Source organism: Spermophilus citellus, assembly GCF_964194105.1.
Source record: "Spermophilus citellus genome assembly, chromosome: 10".
Classification (NCBI taxonomy): domain Eukaryota; kingdom Metazoa; phylum Chordata; class Mammalia; order Rodentia; family Sciuridae; genus Spermophilus; species Spermophilus citellus.
The window spans coordinates 99,109,776-99,131,438 of NC_138197.1; the positions used below are offsets into that span (position 1 = coordinate 99,109,776).

At 36.4% G+C, this 21,663-nt stretch overlaps 1 protein-coding gene across 2 annotated transcripts in view; it reads right to left on the bottom strand.

Moving 5' to 3' along the window:
• Nucleotides 1-231: 231 nt before the first annotated feature.
• The window catches only part of LIN7A (lin-7 homolog A, crumbs cell polarity complex component), a 135,790-nt gene continuing 114,358 nt past the window's right edge, over nucleotides 232-21,663 (bottom strand). For both annotated transcript variants that reach the window (XM_081311556.1, XM_081311557.1), the window contains exons 5-6: nucleotides 12,440-12,655; nucleotides 232-957 (exon numbers count right to left, since the gene is read on the bottom strand). In XM_081311556.1, coding sequence (XP_081167682.1) covers nucleotides 12,440-12,655 — 216 coding nt within the window. In that variant the 3' untranslated portion in view covers nucleotides 232-957. The remainder of the gene's footprint in view (nucleotides 958-12,439; nucleotides 12,656-21,663) is intronic.

Here is a 21,663-nt window from a genome sequence, read left to right on the forward strand (position 1 = left end):
GAGGATCCTTTCACAAAGCTAGTTCTTTTCCTAGTATTCTTTCACCAGAGTCATAATGCTTGGTAAGAAAAGAATATAAGTTGTAACAAATGTATTCTGATAATATATATATATATATATATATATATATATATATGTATATATGTATATATATAGTGGAATAAATATACATTATATTCTGTTAGAATTAATAATAGATACAAACCATACTTAAATTAAAATAAGTATAGTACTAGAGTTCCTACCTTTGTTTTTAGCAAACTAAAAGTTGAGCTAAAAGTGTCCCACTCTGTTAATGCATAATAAAATTCATGGAAACAGAAAATAAAAAGCCAGGTGCTTCTAGAGCATGAAGAGACTATAAATACAGTGTAATAACTTGCCATTTTCCAAAGGAGGGTAGAGGTTGAGTGCGCAATGAACTGGAATTCCAACTCGGACAACTCAGCAATGTGGACTGTGGAGGGGCCAGGGCCAAGGGCAGAGTGTAGGATTCTTTCAAGTGACGACCACCTTGAACTGATACAGTTTGAACTAGGGCCTGAGGAGGGGCTTGCTAATCTCTGGAAAAGCTATAGACCAAAGACTCATTTAATCCTGGCCCTGGTGATTTATTCCAAAGTCACAGACTTTACTCTTCTCACACTGTTTCGGTCTGCAGACTGGAGAGTATCTCTCCCTCTACACACTGAGAATTCCCACTGCAGTGAATGGAAGGTCTGTGTGTGTAAAGAGCCAGTGAACAGGGAGGGGTGGGGGGCGACAGGGCCGCTCAAGCCCAGAGAAAGAAGGTGTCGAGTTGCCGTGGTAAAGAATTTATACACCATGTGTTCACAGCTTCTTGACAGGTATAATTATCAGTGTTGTCTTTTCCTTTACTATGTGCTGGGATTCTGAAGCACGTTTTTCAGACTTGTGACTATTAGATGTTGGATCAAGTAGCTTTCCTTCAAGGGCCTGAAAGAGGGGAAAAGAGTGAAGTCAGTGATTAGTATTCATTTATCAACTACTGATATGCTAAAAATATCAAAGGAGCATGTGCTGTGTGAGAACGGCAAGAAATATTTTGGGTGCTGTCATTCATGCACAATCGTACACACATGAAAAAAGATCATTTGATGTTTGTAAAGGAAGTAATTATCGAATGAGGCTGGAAAAGCCACAGTCATTCCCCCAAACAAAATTTAAAAAGCACCATTTGGAAACATTTTAAATATAGAACATTTCTTCTCACCATGATGATTCTATTTCTCTTCATGCAGGCAAAATATAAATAACATTTATATTATAACTCTCCAGGCATTTAGTGTGGTTTTGTTGAGAAACAAAACAGCAAAGCCTCTTGCTGACAAGCTAGAAGCACCAATGTCCCTTCTCTGAAGCACACGTTAAGTCTGTCTCTCCTCCTACAAGGTCAGCCCGACTCAAGACAAGAACCACATGATCATCTTGATGGATGCAGAAAAAGCATTTGACAAAGTACAGCATCCCTTTATGTTCAAAACACTAGAAAAACTAGGGATAACAGGAACTTACCTCAACATTGTAAAAGCTATATATGCCAAACCTCAGGCTAGCATCATCCTAAACGGAGAAAAACTGAAGGCATTCCCTCTAAAATCTGGAACAAGACAGGGATGCCCTCTATCACTACTTCTATTCAATTTAGTTCTCGAAGTACTAGCCAGAGCAATTAGACAGACAAAAGAAATTAAAGGCATAAAAATAGGAAAAGAAGAAATTAAACTATCGCTATTTGCGGATGACATGATAATATACTTAACAGACCCAAAAGAGTCTACAAAGAAGCTGCTAGAGTTAATAAATGAATTCAGCAAAGTGGCAGGTTATAAAATCAACACGCATAAATCAAAGGCATTCCTGTATATCAGCAACAAAACCTCTGAAATGGAAATAAGGAAAACCACTCCATTCACAATATCCTCAAAGAAAATAAGATACTTGGGAATCAACCTAACAAAAGAGGTGAAAGATTTATACAATGAAAACTACAGAACCCTAAAGAGAGAGATAGAAGAAGATCTCAGAAGATGGAAAAATGTACCCTGTTCATGGATAGGCAGAACTAACATCATCAAAATGGTGATATTACCCAAAGTTCTCTACAGGTTTAATGCGATGCCAATCAAAATCCCAACGGCATTTCTTGAAGAAATAGACAAAGCAATCATGAAATTCATATGGAAAAACAAAAGACCCAGAATAGCAAAAGCAATTCTAAGCAGGAAGTGTGAATCTGGAGGTATAGCGATACCAGAGGTCAAACTGTACTACAAAGCAATAGTAACAAAAACAGCATGGTACTGGTACCAAAACAGACAGGTGGACCAATGGTACAGAATAGAAGACACAGAGACTAATCCACAAAGTTACAACTATCTTATATTTGATAAAGGGGCTAAAAGCATGCAATGGAGGAAGGATAGCATCTTCAACAAATGGTGCTGGGAAAATTGGAAATCCATATGCAACAAAATGAAATTGAATCCCTTTCTCTCGCCATTCACAAAAATTAACTCCAAATGGATCAGGGAGCTAGATATCAAATCAGAGACACTGCGTCTGATAGAAGAAAAAGTTGGCTACGATCTACATATTGTGGGGTCGGGCTCCAAATTCCTTAATAGGACACCCATAGCCCAAGAGTTAACAACAAGAATAAACAAATGGGACTTACTTAAACTAAAAAGCTTTTTCTCAGCAAGAGAAACAATAAAAGAGGTAAATAGAGAGCCTACATCCTGGGAACAAATTTTTACCCCCCACACCTCCGATAGAGCCCTAATATCCAGAATGTACAAAGAACTCAAAAAATTAAACAATAAGATAACAAATAACCCAATTAACAAATGGGCCAAGGACCTGAACAGACACTTCTCAGAGGAGGACATACAATCAATCAACAAGTACATGAAAAAATGCTCACCATCTCTAGCAATCAGAGAAATGCAAATCAAAACCACCCTAAGATACCATCTCACTCCAGTAAGATTGGCAGCCTTTATGAAGTCAAACAACAATAAGTGTTGGCAGGGATGTGGGGAAAAGGGTACACTTGTACACTGCTGGTGGGGCTGCAAAATGGTGAGGCCAATTTGGAAAGCAGTATGGAGATTCCTGGGAAAGCTGGGAATGGATCCACCATTTGACCCAGCTATCGCACTTCTCGGACTATTCCCTGAGGACCTTAAAAAAGCGCTCTATAGGGATACGGCTGCATCAATGATTATAGCGGCACAATTCACAATAGCTAGACTGTGGAACCAATCTAGATGCCCCTCAATAGGTGAATGGATAAAAAAAATGTGGCATCTATACACAATGGAGTATTATGCAGCACTAAGAAATGACAAAATCATAGAATTTGCAGGGAAATGGATGGCATTAGAGCAGATTATGCTAAGCGAAGCTAGCCAAGCCCTAAAAAACAAATGCCAAATGTCTGCTTTGATATAAAGAGAACAACTAAGAACAGAACAGGAAGGAAGAACATGAGGAAAAAACTACAGTAAACAAAGACGAATGGGGGGAGAGAAACGGAGAGAGAAGGGAAAGCACATGGAAATAGTAGGAGACCTTCAATGATACATAAAATTATAAGAGGTTATGAGGGGCAAGGGGGAGGGAAAAAAAAGGGAGAGAATTGAACAACAGCAGGGGAGGTAGAGAGGGAAGATGGGAGGGTAGGGGAGGGGAGGGGGGATAGTAGGGGATAGGAAAGGTAGCAGAATACAACAGTCACTAATATGGCATTATGTAAAAATGTGAATATGTAACAGATGTGATTCTGCAATCTGTATTTGGGGTGAAAATGGGAGTTCAAAACACAATTTGAGTCAAATGTATGAAAGATGATATATCATGAGCTATGTAATGCTTTAAATAATCAATAAAAAAAAGAATTCTGTATCTGGAAACTTACATGCATCTGTATGATATGTAAGTGGGTATGTAGAGAATGTAAGTAGAATTTAACTCACTTATGTTTTGCAGGATTAATCTTCTAAGTAATGATTAAAATTAAAATTATTTTAAAAACAAACAAACAAACAAAAAAAAAAAAAAAAAAAAAGAAGAGAATCGAACTAGAACGTGTCCACGCCAACAGATTTGGGAGAGCTGCTTCCTTAAACACTTCCCCTAAGCCTGTCACTTTTCCACCATGATGGAGTCATTTCTTTCAGAAGGAACTGTGGTTTCCAATCTTTGTGTTGAAAGCTGCTGCTATTTTTAATTCAATGGATACTGAAAATCATTTACAAAACAGATATTTAACAAAATTGTTTAGCCTATTCTGTACTATCACTCTGCAGCTACCATGCCTTCTAGAGAGGTGATAATAGCCCACTGGGGCTTCCAGAGTGGACTGAAAACCACATGTGAGGCCACTGTGCTTCCTTAGGTATCTCTTAACAGGAACACAATTAAAACAGCTGGCATGTCATTAACACTTTTAACTATTACAGCATTCTACTACTACTATTGCTGTTACTGACCAAAACTTATCCGGTTGACACTAATGGCCACATATTTTGCTAAGAACCTTACATATATATATTTTTTTTTCTTATTTAATATCCACAACAGACTGCTTTACTGAGTTTCTGACTGAATAACTTCCTAAAGGTCACTCAGCTGCTAGGTGACAAAGATCTAGAGACTGAGTTTTTTATTAATTATAATGTGTCACATGTTTTGAGGGAATGAGACTCAGAAAAGGTGAGTCTTGCTAAGAGGCTTGGAGCTCTTCATCCATCCAACAGAGCAGTAAGAGATACATTGACGATTGAGAGGGCACTGGTTTCCCCGTGTAGGTCTCCAAAATACCTCTGGGATGAACTGTCTGCACCAAATGTTCTTATTATTTCCCTCAGGCCTATCATTCGTAATTCAACAGGTTAGCATTTCATTTTCTTAAGCAAAATCCTCTTTTCTATCTTAGTGTGGATTTTCTTAATCCAATTGCTTTGCCAGCACTAAGTGAGCCATTGTGATAGTGCCTCCCCAAGCCCTGAACAGTTCCATGTCCTCTTCTTCAGAACCTGTGAATGTGCTGATTACATGTCATTGGGAAATTAAAGTTGTAGATGGAACTACGGTTGCGGATCAGTTGATATTAAAGATAGAATAGCATACATCTAGGGCCCACTGTGAAAGTGGAAGAGGGGATAGGACAAAGAAGTACTCTGAAATTAAAACATGCTTAGAACGAAATGAAAAAAGAAAACATACCTTATCAAAATGCTGGGATGCAGTGAAATTGGTGTATAGATGGAAGTTTATGGCATTGGATGAGGATGTTACAAAAGAAGAAAGATCTAATAGCAATTACCTAAGTATAACAGAACTCCTTTAAAATTTAAAAGCTCCAAATTGATTGTTTCCCTTCCATTTCCTGGTAAAAGTTATTGTTCAATATCAGTTTCCTCATACTGACAATGGGAACTAAGACATTGTCCCCAAAGGCTGTGCAGATGCCAGCAAGTGTTGAAAAGCCTAGATTTCTGACATACTCTGGCTAGCATGATCTAGCTAAATCTACATGTGTACATTCTCTGGCTTTTATTTCTGTAAATTGTAACCACTTTGTAGGGCCTATGAATTAGCTACCTTCCCAGTTTGGGGCAAGCTACAATTAAATTAAATTCATTTTTCTTTTTATATTGTTTGATCATTTCTTACGTAGGCAGGGGACCAAATACAGGATTCCTTGGTGTGGCTTCTAGTAACATAAGCTTCCACCTTTGGAAACTAGAAAAAAAGGACAAATTAAATCCATAGTAAGCAGAAGAAAAGAAATAATAAGTGGAGCAGAAACTAATGAAATGTAAAACAGGAAAATAGGAAAAATCAATGAAACCCAAACCTGGTTCATTTAAAAAAAATCAGTACAATTAATAAACTTCTTTCTAGGCTAACTAAGGAGAAAAAGAGGATACAAGTTACTACTATCAAGAGTGAAAGAGGAGGGGCTGGGGATGTGGCTCAAGCGGTAGCGTGCTCGCCTCGCATGCGTGCGGCCCGGGTTCGATCCTCAGCACCACATACCAACAAAGATGTTGTGTCCGCCGAGAACTAAAAAAAAAAATAAATATTAAAAATTCTCTCTCTCCTCTCTCACTCTCTCTTTAAAAAAAAAAAAAGAGTGAAAGAGGAGACATCACTCAAATCTTCTGGGCATTAAAAAGACAGTAAAAGAATATTATAACTATTTAAGATCTTGATAAACTACTTGAAATGAACTGATTCTTTGAAAGACACAGACTGCCAAAACTCATACAAGAAAAGATAGATAATCTGACAACTAGTAACTCCCCAAACAGAAAGCACCAGACCCACACAGCTTTATTTGGTAATTCTATCAAAATAAAAATTCTAACAATTCTCTATGACCTCTTTCAGAAGACAAAAGCACAGGTAACACTTCCTAACTCATTTTGTATGACCAGCATTGCCCTAATACCAAAATCAGACAAAGACATACAGGAAAAGAAAGCTACAGATTGATACTTTTCATGAATGAAGATTCAACAAAAATATCAGCAAATCAAATCCAATAAGGTATAAAACATTTAATAACCTTAATGCCCATCTATAAGATGGACACTCAGAAAATGTGGATCTAAATTTACTAGTATGCATCATAGTGTTGAGTTTTAAAACATCAGGTTAATATTAAGAACATGGGGTATGAGCCTATATGAAAATAAGCTCATACATACATAAGTACATGGAATCTTAAATATATAGAAATAAACAAAGAATGGACGCTAAAATGAAGGGAGACATTTTCCTGAATGGTTGATTTTTTTCTTTATACTTCTGTACTGTCTAAAACTTCTGCAGTGAACATATTATTTTCATAATTAGGATAAACATTACATGGAAATCAATATCACTCAATTCAACCAGAATTTTTATAAGCAATAACAACAAAAGTGGAAGATAGAAGAGAGTGAGAGGAAGAGATGTGACAATGGAAACAGAGGTAACAGCAAGGCTACAGGAAAGATCTGACCCCCACCCCCCAACCATTGCTGTTTTTTGAAGATAGAGGAAGAGGCAAGGAGACAGAGACTTACAGCCATCTCTAGAAACTGGGAAAGGCAAGGAAATGAATTTGTTCATAGAGTTTCCCTAGTCCTCATGAGACTGCTGGACTTCCATTCTACATAATTACAAGAGTATTTTTTAAAATTTTATTTTTTCATTGCAAATAATCATATATATATATATATATATATATATATATATATATATATGAGGTGCAATGTGGTTTTGATATATGTTTATAATATGGAATGATTAAACCAGGCTAATTAACAAATCCCTCACCTCACAAGCCTATCATTTTTGTCTGTGCAGTGAAAACGTTTAATATCTACTCTTTCAGCAATGTTGAACTATACAAGGCATGGTTATTTATTATAGTCCACATCCTCTGCAATAGACCACTAAAGCTTATTCCCCCTGCCTTGCTGAAACTTGTATCTTTTGATTATCTCCCTTTTCCCATTGGCCCCTTCCCCAGCCTCTAGTTGCCATCATTCTATTCTCTGCTTCGGTGAGTTCAATGTTTTAGATTCCACACCTAAGTGAGATTACATGGCATTCATCTTTCTGAGCCTGGCTTATTTTATTTTAGCATAATGTCTTCCAAGTTCAACCATTTTGTTGGAAATGACAGAATTTTTCCTCTTTAAAGCTTAATAATATTCCATTGTGTATATATATAAGATTTTGTTTATTCAGTCATCTGACAATGAACACTTAGGTTGCATACTTATCTTAGGTATTGTGAATAACACTGAAATGAATATATGAATATAAAAGTAAAGCTATTTATTTGGCATAATTCTTTCTTTCTTTTTCTTTTCTTTTTTTTTTTTATGCTGGGGATTGAACCCAGAGGTGCTTAACCACTAAACTACTTCATCAGCCCTGTTTATGGTTAATTTTGAGACAGTGTCTTGCTAATTTGCTTAGGGCCTTGTTAAGTTGCTTAGGGCCTTGCTAAGTTGCTGAAGCTGGCTTTGAACTTGCTATCCTCCTGCTTTAGCTTCCTAAGTCTGTGGGATTACAGGAGTGTGACACTGGGCCTGGCTTACTATGCTGTTTTGATTACTACAGTTTTGTAATAGGTTATTTTAATATTTATTTTTTAGTTTTAGGTGGACACATATCTTTATTTTATGTATTTTTTACGTGGTGCTGAGAATCGAACCCAGTGCCTCACGCATGCTAGGTGAGTACACTACCACCTGAGCCACATAGATTTTGAAGTCACATAGTGTGATGCTTCTAGCTTTGTTCTTTTTGCTCAGGACTGCTTTAGCTATTCTAGGATTCATGCAAATTTTGGAATATTTTTCTATTTTGGGGGAAAATGACACTGAAATTCTGAGATGGATTGTGCTGAATCCTACAGAATTAGAAGATAATACATCGTGTTGTTATTTTTTTCACCACTAAATTTGTGACGACTTCATGGCAGCCAAAGAAAGGTTTGAAATGATGAAGGTCTTTGAAGTATGGTGAACTCTTTTGGAGGTCAGTGGTGAGGGAAATTTGGACACCTTTAATAAGCAGCATCAGACTGAATCCCTAGAAAGTTCATGAAGGACTCTGTGAAATCAGAGAATCAAAGGTCAAGTTCCTTTAAACAGAGGGGTAGAGTGAGTCAGAGTGGTTATGATCAAGATCCTGGGTTCGAATCCCACCCCTGGCATTTGCTAGCTGTGAAACATTTCATACACTTTAAGAACTCCTATATGCCTCCGTTCCCTACTCAAAAATGAGATTAAAAATAGTACCTAAACCTAATAAGGCTGCTGTGAAGATTAAGTGGTTTAATATATATGAAGCTCTTGGAGAAGTTCTTGGTATTCATTAATTCTGATTGGCATTTCTAAGTTCCTTAGATTTAATTTTATCAGGGTCTTTCTCTGGAACCTGGTTTTCCTAGTGACTGGGATGGTGATTTTGGTAATGAACCCCTGGATCATATCATCAGGACCACAACTCTGGTGATGGTAATAGATGGCACAGCATGATTTCAATAGTGAACAAAGCAAAGAGAATCGAGGTCTGAAGAGAGCCAGCTCGGCCACTGAAAAATGCAGCTACTTTATAAATCTGAAAACACTTAGCATGGTTTTGAATGTAATGGATTCTCCACCCTGCATCCAGCAAAGACAACAGTTTATTCTTGATTTTGGGGGGAATGTTGATATCTCAAGAAGTATTCCTCTTCCTTCTTGCTTTTATTCTTTGGGAATATGAATGAAATGTGAATGTATACAAAAAAAATCGCATTTTAAAACTAAGATGCTAAAAGCTGCATAAATGTAACACTTTCTCAAAGAAAATGGTATAGCAGGAAAAATTCCTACATTGACATTTTGTGTTTAGATTTCTATCATGAAAATGTACAGTACTTTTTGTTCTTCTACAGCTTGGGAAATATAACCTTTTTGTGAGTTATCAAGCAGAAGTAAGGGAGAAATACAACAGATCATTACTTCAGGAGAATTTAAAATTCAGAAGAGGTCTAAGAGAAAAATTTCTCACACAGTAGTTGTATTCAACCCCTTTGTCATTTTTATCCCCCGTTTACCATTGCTAGTTCCTTCATACTTGATACCATCTCAGAGAAAAGAAATTATTTCTGATTTTGAGCATAGAAAATAATAAGACAATATCTAACAATATTTTGCTTTACCTAGTCTTTGCTTGACTGGTTGACCTTTAAAAAAAAACTGAGATCTGTTCCAAATTAAATAGGTCAAATAAACTTGACATTTCTTCTTAAAAACAACTGTAGTATAAGCTAACAAGTATAACAAATCCCATTTGATGCTTAAAAATTGAATTAATTAAAAATTAAATAAGAAATAATGTAGGTCTCTTTGACAGAATTAACCACAAAATCCAGGGATAACATGACTTGGGTGTGTTTTACTTGTACTTGAAATGGTCAGTATGGTTTCATCTCTAGGGGCCTTGGCTGTATGTACTGCAAGTGCCATCTTGACAGGCATAAGTATAAATTTCATATCCACATAAATAGAACTCTAATATATCCTGCACAATAACACAAAACAAAACAGTTTGCAAACAGCTTTCGTTAAAGATGTTGGTCTCCTGTAATGAACCAATAGGAAATTCAGAGGTGATTAAATGAGGGTTGATGAAATAGAGAAATGAAATTTAGTATATAGTCCCACCATATACTTAACTAACTGAATGAACATAATATTGGAAGCTTTTAGAAAGATCTCAGAAGTCGAAATGGCAATTTTTTTTTTCTTTCAGAACACTACTGAACAATCTTACTCAGGGCCAGTGTTGTAAATCAATGAGGAGAATTGGTATAAGTCTATATATAACCAAAGATGGAAGAAACAATAGGATTAACAGAAAACTCATTGGTGTTACAGAGTGGATTGTTATTACTACCAAGAAAAGACCTCTGAAGGATTCTGAAAGTACAGCTGGGTAACAGAAGAGAAGACTATGGGTGAAATGACTTTTTCTGGTCTGTCCACAGAGCTCCATCGTAACCACATCATCTAGCAGAAGCCACCGCATCTCTTGCCTGGACCACTGTGTTTTCTAGTTGGCTCTGCTTCCACTCTTACGCTGCAATCATCATTTTCACAGCAGCTAGAATGATCTCTATGGTACATAAATTCTGGTTGCTCTTTTGCTTTAAAATCTTCAGGGTCTTCCACTGCACCTCATTTCCCTGGGGCTTTGCAAAGCACTCTGGGGCTGGCCCACACCGATCTTGGTGCCCTTTAAACCACTACTGTCTTTCCTCCTCCCTCTATAGCCCCTAACTACCCAGGTTTTCTTTATTCCTCAAACATCAAGTAGCTTGTGCACCATTGTACTGGCTATTTCCTCCTCTTAGTCTCTCTTTGTGGCTTCTCCTCTTTGTTCAGTTTCATCTTAAATATTTTCTCCTTTGAGAGGTCTTTCCTGACAACCGAGCCCGAAGTCTCCACTCACCAGTCTCTATTCAGACAGCCTTAATTACTCTCTAACTGTGTAAACCACTGGTCCCAATAGGAAGTGTTCAATTTACATTTTTTTAAAAATAAATTTCTCTTAAACCAGACTGTCAACATCATGAGATCTAGGACGTTGCTCATGCTTGCTCCTGAAACTCCTTGAACAAGCCTGGCCCATGGGAGTGCCAAGGAGGAGTTTATTGTTGAATAAATACACATTTTAGAATGAAAATGTAGTTCTAGAAAAAGATAAAAGCCATAGTATGTCTAATAAAAGCAGCAGGCTATGGGAGATAGATGGTTAAATTTCCAAGAGTGTCAGAGGATAAATCCTGTACGTTTTTTAAAAACTCCCCTACATAGCCTCTCCTTTTCATAAGAGTCACAAAAATCTGAAAACTTCATGTTATATCCAATGTCCCTGGTTGTGCAATTTGTAATATAATATGAAATAACACAAACCTACCATCATCATTTTTCCAAGAATATTTGAGCCTCATTTCAAATACACACCTGCATATATTGTAGTGCAAAGGTACTTGATGATATAAACTGTTCCAAAGAATAGCAAGAAAAATGTAGGTAACTTCAGAACATCTGATATTGGCAGATAAAGTACATGGTAGAGTAAGAGAAAAATAATTCTGTGCTTCCTGTAAATGGGTTTATGAGGAATCCAGTGAAATTACTGCAATATCAGGTAGTTCATCCAAAGAGGCAGGATTTAATGACACTTGCCTTGAAGGATTTTTTTCATAGTATTAGGGATAATGTGTGTAAGGGCCTCAAACACAATGGGCACTTCAATGATGGTGACTCTTACTGTCAATATTTTTTCCTTCAATTTTCTTGGAAATACACAGCAACACTTGATTTAGCATCTGAGTCACCAAGTGGAGTTTAGAAAGAGAATCTTAGATATCTATTTTAAATGAATAACAAAAATGAACTTCAAGATCTCTCAGATCCTGAGCACTGGCAAATCTCTACTTCATTCTTCTAGATGGAACATATTTCCCATAAATTTTGTTTTTATTCTCAAGATCTTCACAAGGCCAGCACTGTAAGGTTGTGCAGTTTGTACACGTAGATCCGGATTAGCACAGAGACTGCATTTCCTAATTGTATAAAGGCATCTTAGAATCTGTACTTGCCCCTCCCAATATATATTAATTTCTTTAACATTCATTGAGACTATATTGATTCACCCATAAAAAACAAACAAACAAAAAACTATGTGATATATGCTTACTTTTTTGACATCCTTGTCTTTTGATTTGATTGATTTTGTTTGGACTATTAGATGTAGTGATGTTGTTTCAGTTAGGGAATTGTATTTTTAAAAACAACAATTTCGATCGCATCTAAGGGACCTTCCTTATACAGAACCAGGCACTGCTCACCTAGGACATATGGTTTTGCTGTGTTTGTTGCTGCTGCTGCTGCTGCTGTTGAATGAGCAATTGCTGCTGTTGCCGACGCCGGGCTGTCCGCAGCTTCTCAAAGCGAGCCTCCATTTCTTCCAGGACTTTCGGGGTGTATCGGACCACCAGCTTGACACTGTCCTTTGCAGCCTTGAGTAGTTCCACAGCTTTCTCATGGTGCTCTCCTTCCACGCTCTGAAAAGACAAGGATGTTTGTTACAGGGAAGTCCTTCCATGTTCTCTTCCCTGGGAGACTGAACTGAAATTAGTATCCTATCGAAAGTCCAGAATTTAAAAGTTGAAGCAAGCACAGCAAGTGGGATATAATACCATCACCATCATTTATTATGTTCATAGATGAACTGTGAGCCTGTTAGGCTTCATCAGGACAGAGAATGGATCAGATTAGGGATTCAAGTCAGGAGGGTTAAAAATAATAGAAAAGAAATGCTAACATTTTGAAAGGGATTTCTTTTCCTTTTTTTGGTGTGGTACTGGGGATTGAGCACCGTATCTCATGAAGCACTCTACTGCTGAGCTACATTGCTACCCCTTTCTATTTTTTTTAAAATTTTGAGATAGTAACCAGATTTTGTGGGACCCTACAAAGAAATGAGACTGCTTCTCATTCCTCTCAGCTGATTCCTAGGGTGGGTGACATGACCAATAATTTACAAGATTGTAGTGTAAAGGCCTTTGTGCCTAACTTCTTTAATAAAATTTCAAGAAAAATTGGCTGTGTGATTTGATATCTAGGAACTGAGATAAGCTTAAAGATCATCAGAACATCTGAGTGGCACTGGGTGGCAGAGGAGGCCAAGTACAGTTGGTTGAGATTACATTTTCATAGCCTAACTGGAAGGGGGACACTTGAAATGGATATCGGATTAAGCTACCAAAAAACACAGTAATTCACATCTGAAGCTCATATCAATTGTAATATGAGATTCATAATTACCACTACTCTACAGATTTGGAAATTTAAAGGATCATGTCCAATTCTAACCCTTGCTTCAGAAAGGTGAATGTGAACTGAGGAAGAAAAGGTTTGAATTTAGCAACAATATTGTCACTGGCAGCTTGTAAAAGCTCGGCTTATCATTTGTTGGAGTATAGCACAGATAATAAGGGTTTAAAAATTGGGCACAGTGAGCCCTGGAGGCAACTTATATAACCAATGCTCCATGTCTGGATTGCACAGTAAGCAGAGGTTTTAAAGAGGTTTTAGGTAGAGTGAATTTTTATCTGTGGTTAAAGTCTAGGAAAATAGGTACATTCGTTGATTAATTCATTCTTTTAATTATTCATTCAATCATGAACATAGTCTCTTAGCAGACTTTTATTAAGTATTTATCCTACTAAATTCTTTGGAACAACATGAAAGAGAGGAAAACTTTGAAAATATTACACAATATAAACTCTGTTTTCTGTGTGCTTGTAATTTCTTTGTAATTTGTACCAACAGAATTTGATACGGTATGAAATTTTCCTTTTAAAGGAAAACTTGGTGATTCGGTTGTGCATAATTTCTTTTTTAATATTAAAAGTTGCATGTTTATATGTTTTAATAACGCTGGTTCACTCCTTTTCTAGGCCAGTTGATTAGTTTCCAGACTTTTTTTTTTTTTGGCTTTTGTTCTATTTGCTTTCATTTAATAGGTTGTAGATTCTAGGCCAGACCGTGAGAGGCCCATTATCTCTTTTTAGGCACTGTGCCTGTGATTCAGAGCTGCCACGGGAGGGCTGTGGTACTAATGCAGGGCATGGGCTTTCATGGCAGGGGCAAAGGGTTGACAGAAATAATAGCCATGATGTCCATACTCAGCCCTGGGAACTATTGAAGTTATCCTCTCCCATACAACAATTTACAGAGAGCAGACTCTATGGTCTTCAAACTTAGAATTTTGGTCTTGATGTTTTTAATCCATGGATTACATGTTGACTCAGCTCCCATCCCTTTGGGGCTCACCAGAATCAACAGGTCTCTTGATGGACTCTTAGCTTCCTCTGTGTTCCCCATCAGGGTACAGAACCATTATATGAGATCTGGACTGCATCCGACTTCATTTCTACTACTGAAAATATCTTTAGTAAATCAAATAACACAAATTAGAGAATTGATCATTATTTGGAAACTCAGAGGAATTTTAGAGATGGGTTTGAATTCATATAAGCATACTCATAGAATTTATTATTTCAGACAATCAACCTTGTTTTTAAATTGTTTTCAGCATCTTAAGTCTTTTCTTAAGACAAGCAAATCACCAAGTTTTCCTACCATAATAGTGATCATATAGTTAAGGCCCTTCCTGGATAGCTCTCTTTTTCTACCTGCTTTGCCTACTTTGTAATTTTGAAGGTATATACTTGTCTCCTTAACCTATTATTTGTTAATTTTCTGGGGTGCCTTCAGTTCCTCTGTATAATTTCTTAATGAGAATAAGGTAGCTTTTTCCCCCTTGTTTTTTCTTTCCATTTTATGGTAAGAACAAAAATGCATACCACCTACTCTTGGAAGTCTTGCTCAGCGAATTAAAAAAAAGCCAAAAGATGCTCAGTTAAAGTGTATGCTCAGTTAAAGTGTATATGTTGATGTGCAAACACTCATTACTAGGTATCCCTTATACCCTGAAGGTTTGGCATATATTTCTGCTTTTGACTTCATCTATTCCTTAGTCTTATAGAAAGCATACTTTATTTCTTGCTAAATATTTAAAACCCGTTTTGAAACTTGATAGATTATTTGTATATAGTTAAGCTAGTTTTTTTGTTGTTGTTGTTACTCAAACTATATATAAAGCCCTCCTGATTTAGGAATCATTCCTTGTAACAACTTGAGTAATCTCTGAAATCTTGTGACAACGGTCTCACAGATGAGAATGTGGTTCGTATATGGCTCGGGGACACCTGGAAAGGCTTCCAACTTTAAAATTAAAAACCTGAAATTCTGTGCTTTTTGGTTTCATTCTCTTGCTTGTAATTATTCATCTCTTTGTTATAATTATTATTGAGATTTGAGAAAGTTGTTAGCATGAATTAATTTAACAAAAGGCTTTCCAATTGACATCTGGTGAAAGTTGGATTTTATTAAGAAGGTGAGGGGGGATACAGAAGACATGAGCATATATATTAGTTACTCAGGAAATATTTTATGGTCCTAAAACAAAAAAAATACTCTAAAGAAAAACTTTATATAAATTATAGTTATGCTGAGGCTGGCCTTAAGCTTTCACTGAAATGAAATAAAATGTACTAGGAAATAAATAGACATTCCTGTCCTGAAAAACATTTCTGCTGTCAAATCTTTTTAAAATGCACATTCAAAAATCAATATGGGAAGGGAGAGTTCAAATATTTTTTTTTACTATTTTCAAAATTCATAAACACAATGAAATGCTAAGCATATAACCATAAGAAGTTAATATTTACAAGAATCTATTTTCATTTAGGAAACAGAGGAAACAAATATTTCAGTGAATAATCAGATGCACACTTGTTTGGTGAGCAATCTCATGTAGTAGTAAGTAGGCCCTAGGAAGTTTTGAAGGTAGTTTATTTGATGAAGTGTAGCAAATCAGCAGCTGACAAATGAACCACCTTTAAACACGGCTGCATTGTGATGTTTCAGTAGCTTTTCTATTTCCACACTTCGTGAGATATTAAAATGTCTACTATTTCTGGTATGTTCAATTTCCTAGTTGATTGAGGATCTTCTCTAATAAGAGAGAATTTGGATTATACTACATACATAAACTTGTGCATGAGTGAATAGCTTCCCCTTGACCCCCATGATAATTGCATTTTGACTCTGGTTAGACCTCAGATAGAAGAGATGCCTGCTCTGGGAAGGAATCTTGCTATCTGTGTATCCTTCAGTTACCAGATGCTTAAATCTGTATGTAGGTTTTTCTCTGTTGGGATTACATGGAAATCCTCCTGGCTGAGTTTGCTGTGACATAAGTTACTTAAAACGTTTGTTGGACAACAAAGAGTTGGCAATACCTCCTGGTTATTTCAGGCATACCTACATTCAAGTGTATGCATCTGCTCCTGAGTGACATCAGCCATTTCTTTGGATTTTACTTAATCCAAAGGGCAGATGACATTATCGGGGAGTAAAGGATATTAAGAGTGTGAGGTTACAATATCTTAGTGCAATTAAGCAGCTCAGAAACTCTGAACAGTATATCTGAAAAGTCTCTTAGAAACAATCTCATTTATATCCTTTTTGTCTTAAGACATAAGGAAACAGAGACTAAGAGGAGCTGGGACCCAGCCCGTTGTATAAATTTGTTTGTTGTAAGACTAGATTAGAACTCATTGTTACTACCTACTTCTTTTTCAAAAACACTATATTACTGGGGCTGGAGTTGTGGCTCAGTGGTAGAGTACTTGCCTAGCATGTGTGAGGCCCTGGGTTTGATTCTCAGCACCGGATATAAATAAACGAACCAAATAAACGTCCATCAACATCTAAAAAAAGGATTAAAACAAACAAAATAACCCCCCCCCAACATTATACTAGTTTCTGAGGACAAGGAATCCAAAAATGAAACACACACATTGTAGGTCAGTTTTGCGTGATGTGAAAGGATAGAAACTAATGATGAGGAAAAGCTATGTCAACTCCTAGCAGAAGGGTGTGAGTTGGCCAGTAAAGGAAAATCATGAGTCAACCTGAGGGGTCACTGTTAGTGGGCTGTGATTCTCAGCTTTCAAAAGGCCCAATATAGCTAAACAATGACATACTCTTTTCCTAAAAGGTAATAGTGATTGATTTTGGATGTTTTTCTTTCTTTTTTGTTTTTTGGATTGGAGAAATTTATTCAAATTTAAATAAAATTTACTAAAATAAAAGGTTTAGACTTCCATTCCATAAATATCCATTCAGGTGCCTTTCACAGGATAAACCAAACATTTGCTGCTGTCATTAAAGCCCTTGAATTTTCAGGATGACAGAAGTCTGCCTGTATTTATCCACACACAAATTCTTAATCCCCAAATTAAGGAAGAGTACAGGATAAGAGATTTGCAGACAAGCCATTACTGAAATTCAAATCCCTAGACATTTCCTATGGAACAATAAAAGGCTGTATTATTTTCAAGAATGTAAAATTGGATTGTTGCAGCCAGATAGATCACTTTGTTCTTTTGATAGTTTTGCTGTTCTCCAATAAGATGTTTTAATTATTTAATTTTAAGAATATGTGTTTATATAAATAAATGTGTGTATGCATGTATGTTTAATCTTATTATAACACTGAGTACTTATTTAGTGCAAGGCCAGCTGATTTATGAGAATTATATGTAATCCTCACAATTCATGTATAAAAATGGTAATGGAAAAGGTTAAAAAATTCGTTCCAGATCTCCACCTAGTACATAGGACAAACAGATCTGAACTGAGATTGATCTGTTCACAAAGACTAACCAATCCATACCAGTCTGTAGTCTAAAACAAGATAATAAAGAAAAAGTAAATATTTCATAGGTAGCTTTCTTTATTCATGGAAATTTTTAGACTAGTAGTTTTTAAACCTGGATGTTTATAGAAGTCAACTGAAGAACTTTTTAAATACAGAGATCTAGGCAGTTCTTAGACTTGCCATATCAACATTCATAGCAATGTACTTAAGACTGGGTATAAAACTCAGACCCAGCCAGTCACTCTCTGATGCACAGATTTGCCTTTGGATACCGTGCTTCAGACTGTAACTAATCCAACCAGGAGATGTCACTGAGGGAAGAAAGTGTTGGTCTGGTGATGGAAATCTTATCATTTTGCCTTGGTGTAAGCTCTATAGACAGCATTTTTTTTCATTAAAAAAAAAAAAGAAAAAAGAAAAAAGCAGCAGCAGCTATGTTGTCTTTGTATTTAATTAAGAAGTGATTATCTATGAACAAGCTACAGAATATATTCAGAACTTTATGATTCTTTGATCCTTTCCTTCTCTCAAAAAGTTAATTTTCCTATTCTAACTGTATTATCTTTTGCTTAAGAAAAGTGGCAAGTGCATTAAAAGTATCACATTTATCCCTTGGAAACAATATGCTAATGTTCTTTCAGAGCACTTTTGTTCCTGCCTAAATGCTAATATCTATCTCAGCATACTATAATTTATCAGTTCACAATAATTCTGCTGCCACTAGATTGTCCAAGGGCAGGATGCCTCATTTATCCATCCTTTTATCAGCATCTGTTATGTGCCCAATAAATACTTATTTAAATAATAAAACATTCTATACCTACCTATCTACCTATACACATATAATATAGGTAGATATTATACACATGTAATACAGATAGATATAATATACATTACATTCTATATTACATGTATATGTGTGTGTGTGTGTGTGTGTGTGTATATATATATATATATATATATATATATATATATTCCTATTAAACTAAGGAGCCAGTTTGATTTGGTCTTTTTCATTTACCAGCTGTGTGAACCTAGATAAGTTGATTAAGTTCTTCAAGCCTCAGTTTCCTCCTCTATAAAGTGGATATCATAGGGTACTTGCTATATAGAATCATCACAACCATTACCTTTAATGTAAACAAAGCATTTGGAACAATACCTGCACTTACAAGGGGTCCAACAAATGCTAGGTCTTTGTTGAACTACTTTCTCAGTGATAATATTGTTACAGGGCTTCAGATACCCAAGGACAATAACAGCAGTGACAAAATGTAACAGTGTCTTTAGAGTAGGTAGAGGTTTCCTTTATATTATGTAGGAAGAAAAAATCAACTAGTGGTATATGATGCTATTTTAGAAATATATCCTCATATAAAACAATTTAGGTGAATTCACTGCTTTTAATCACCTTCAAGTAATTTAGCAACATCATTTTCATACATACAATTGATATGCTAATTACAAATGATCATTAGTTATTCATGAAAAATTATTCCTCTCAGTCCCTCCCCAGTGTCACACTTGGTTAAGGAAAGAACCAGTGTGCAGGAGATTCAGCTGATAGGAGTCTGCATAATGTGAGCGATCTTGAGAGAAGGAAATCATCAAATAATCGAACACCAGAAAAGAGCAAGGAGGTTAATGTGGAAAAAAAGTGCATATAATTGCACATATTTTTATCCTGAGAGAGTAGTTATAAAATTTTTTGAACCACATAAGTGGAGAATGCAGCACATTAGTAGTAGCCTCAGGGGTGACAGAAAGCCTAAAATGAGCAAAAGCTTTAGGATAAAAATCAGTGCCAGAAATCAGATATTCACAAATCTAACATTTGGTTGATCTCAGCCCACCTTTCAAATCTGGGAACTAAAATTGGAATCAAATTCAGCTACTGTATTTTATAGTAACTCCACACACCCTTGATGCCCTGGAACCCAAAGGAGGAACAAAAATCCCTGATGGTTGTTGAGATGAAAGGTGAACGCCCACCTGCCCCCATCATACACATGTATACAGATGCCCACAATCATCTTCAGGAGCACAGATGTGAGCTTTGGAGGTTTGAAAATAGAGCAAAATGCCTGGGAAATATTCTTAGAAAATGAGAGGTTTAAGTCAATGTGTTAATTTTTGAATGGCAAATTTCAATGAAGCAGTTGAGATTATTCACAGTAATTTGTGCTTTTGAGATGCATGGTGCTGCGCCTGTCCGATCTGCCAAGGCATGACACCGTGTGACACTGAACCCCCAAATAACTTCTTGCAATTTACCTAATCCGGAGTGTCATGATCACCAGTTCTCCACATTTGTTTCTAGGTCTGCTTTAGCACAGGAGAGGGGTTGCTGAAATTGCGACTGCTCCCCTCCCCTGACATAGATATTACAAGTACCATCTCCACCATACTCAGGACTGCTATCGCTCTAGTTAAAACATGCAAATGCATCCTAGTGAGTAAAATTTAATGCCATACCTTAATCAAACCACCAAACCCTCAGTAGAGAGCCATTGTGGAAAGGCAAGAACCGGGGTTAGAACTGTCTAGTATTGATCATGAACAAATCCCAGTGCAATCTTTAGAAAGCAGCCTTTGTGCCTCGATTTCTGCAGGGGGCTATCCTGGTTTTGGCACTGAGACTTGTAGGAAATGCCTTAGTTCTGAGCAAACTGAGATAGTTGATTGCCAGTTAAGACTTAGGAAGATGTTACTAAGATGGAAGAGCACACAGTAGCTGATGCTTGGGACATGCCATTTCTTTGACAACTTTTTTCAAATAAACCTCCATCATGAAATTTGAATTTTTAGTGAATGTGAGAAAAAGCAATTTTATTAGAGAAGATGGGTGACTAACAGCAAAGGATAACATGAAGAAAGGGAGGAGATGCTTGAGATAAGGTTTGAAAAAGTAAGTTTGAGGGCAGCCAAATATCATCCCAAGGATGATCTAGACCAGCATTAAATGGTTATGTTAGTTTGTAAGGAGTACTGACATTCTGGTAAGGGCTTTTCAATGATTATGAAGCAGAGCTGCATACTTGGACACTGGCTGAGATCCTCAAGACCCACACTTGAAAGAGTCTGCACTGAATTTTGTTGTAGATAGGTTGTTTATGTAATGGAGACAGAGCAGAAACTGGAAGATTATATGAGAGATTCTGCAAACTAGAAAAAAGCTTAGCCAATAGCAGGGCATACATTTCATCTTCCTATCTGCCCTGCCCAGATGATAGCAGGTATTTGTTTTTATTTTTGGTACTGGAGATTGAATTTATGGATTAGGTGAATCCACTGCTTTTAATCACCTTCAAGTAATTTAGCAATATCATTTGTGTCACTGAGCTACATTTCCAGTCCTTTTCATTAAAAAAAAAATTGATAGAGGGTCTCACTAAATTGGGGATCACTCAAATTGCTGAGATTAGCCTCAAATTTTTTGATCCTTCTGCCTCAGCCTACTGAGTCTCTGGGATTACAGGCATATGTTACCATGCCTAGCCGACAGTACGCGTAATGTGAAATAACAACTAGGATTGTGTCAACCAGAATAGTTTTCTTTATTCCTTCCTTTATTCTTTAATTTTTTACTCTAGCAATCTCATAGAGTTCATAGTTCTCATAGAGATAATAGATGGCTGAAAGTTTTTAACCTAATCCTTCAAAGGATACACTTCAATATAACCTGTTTGGGTATCTGGAAAATCAGGAAATCAATTTAAAGTATAAGGGAAAAACACTGCAAATCTAGGCAGTTTTCTGATCCTGGGATTGTCATAT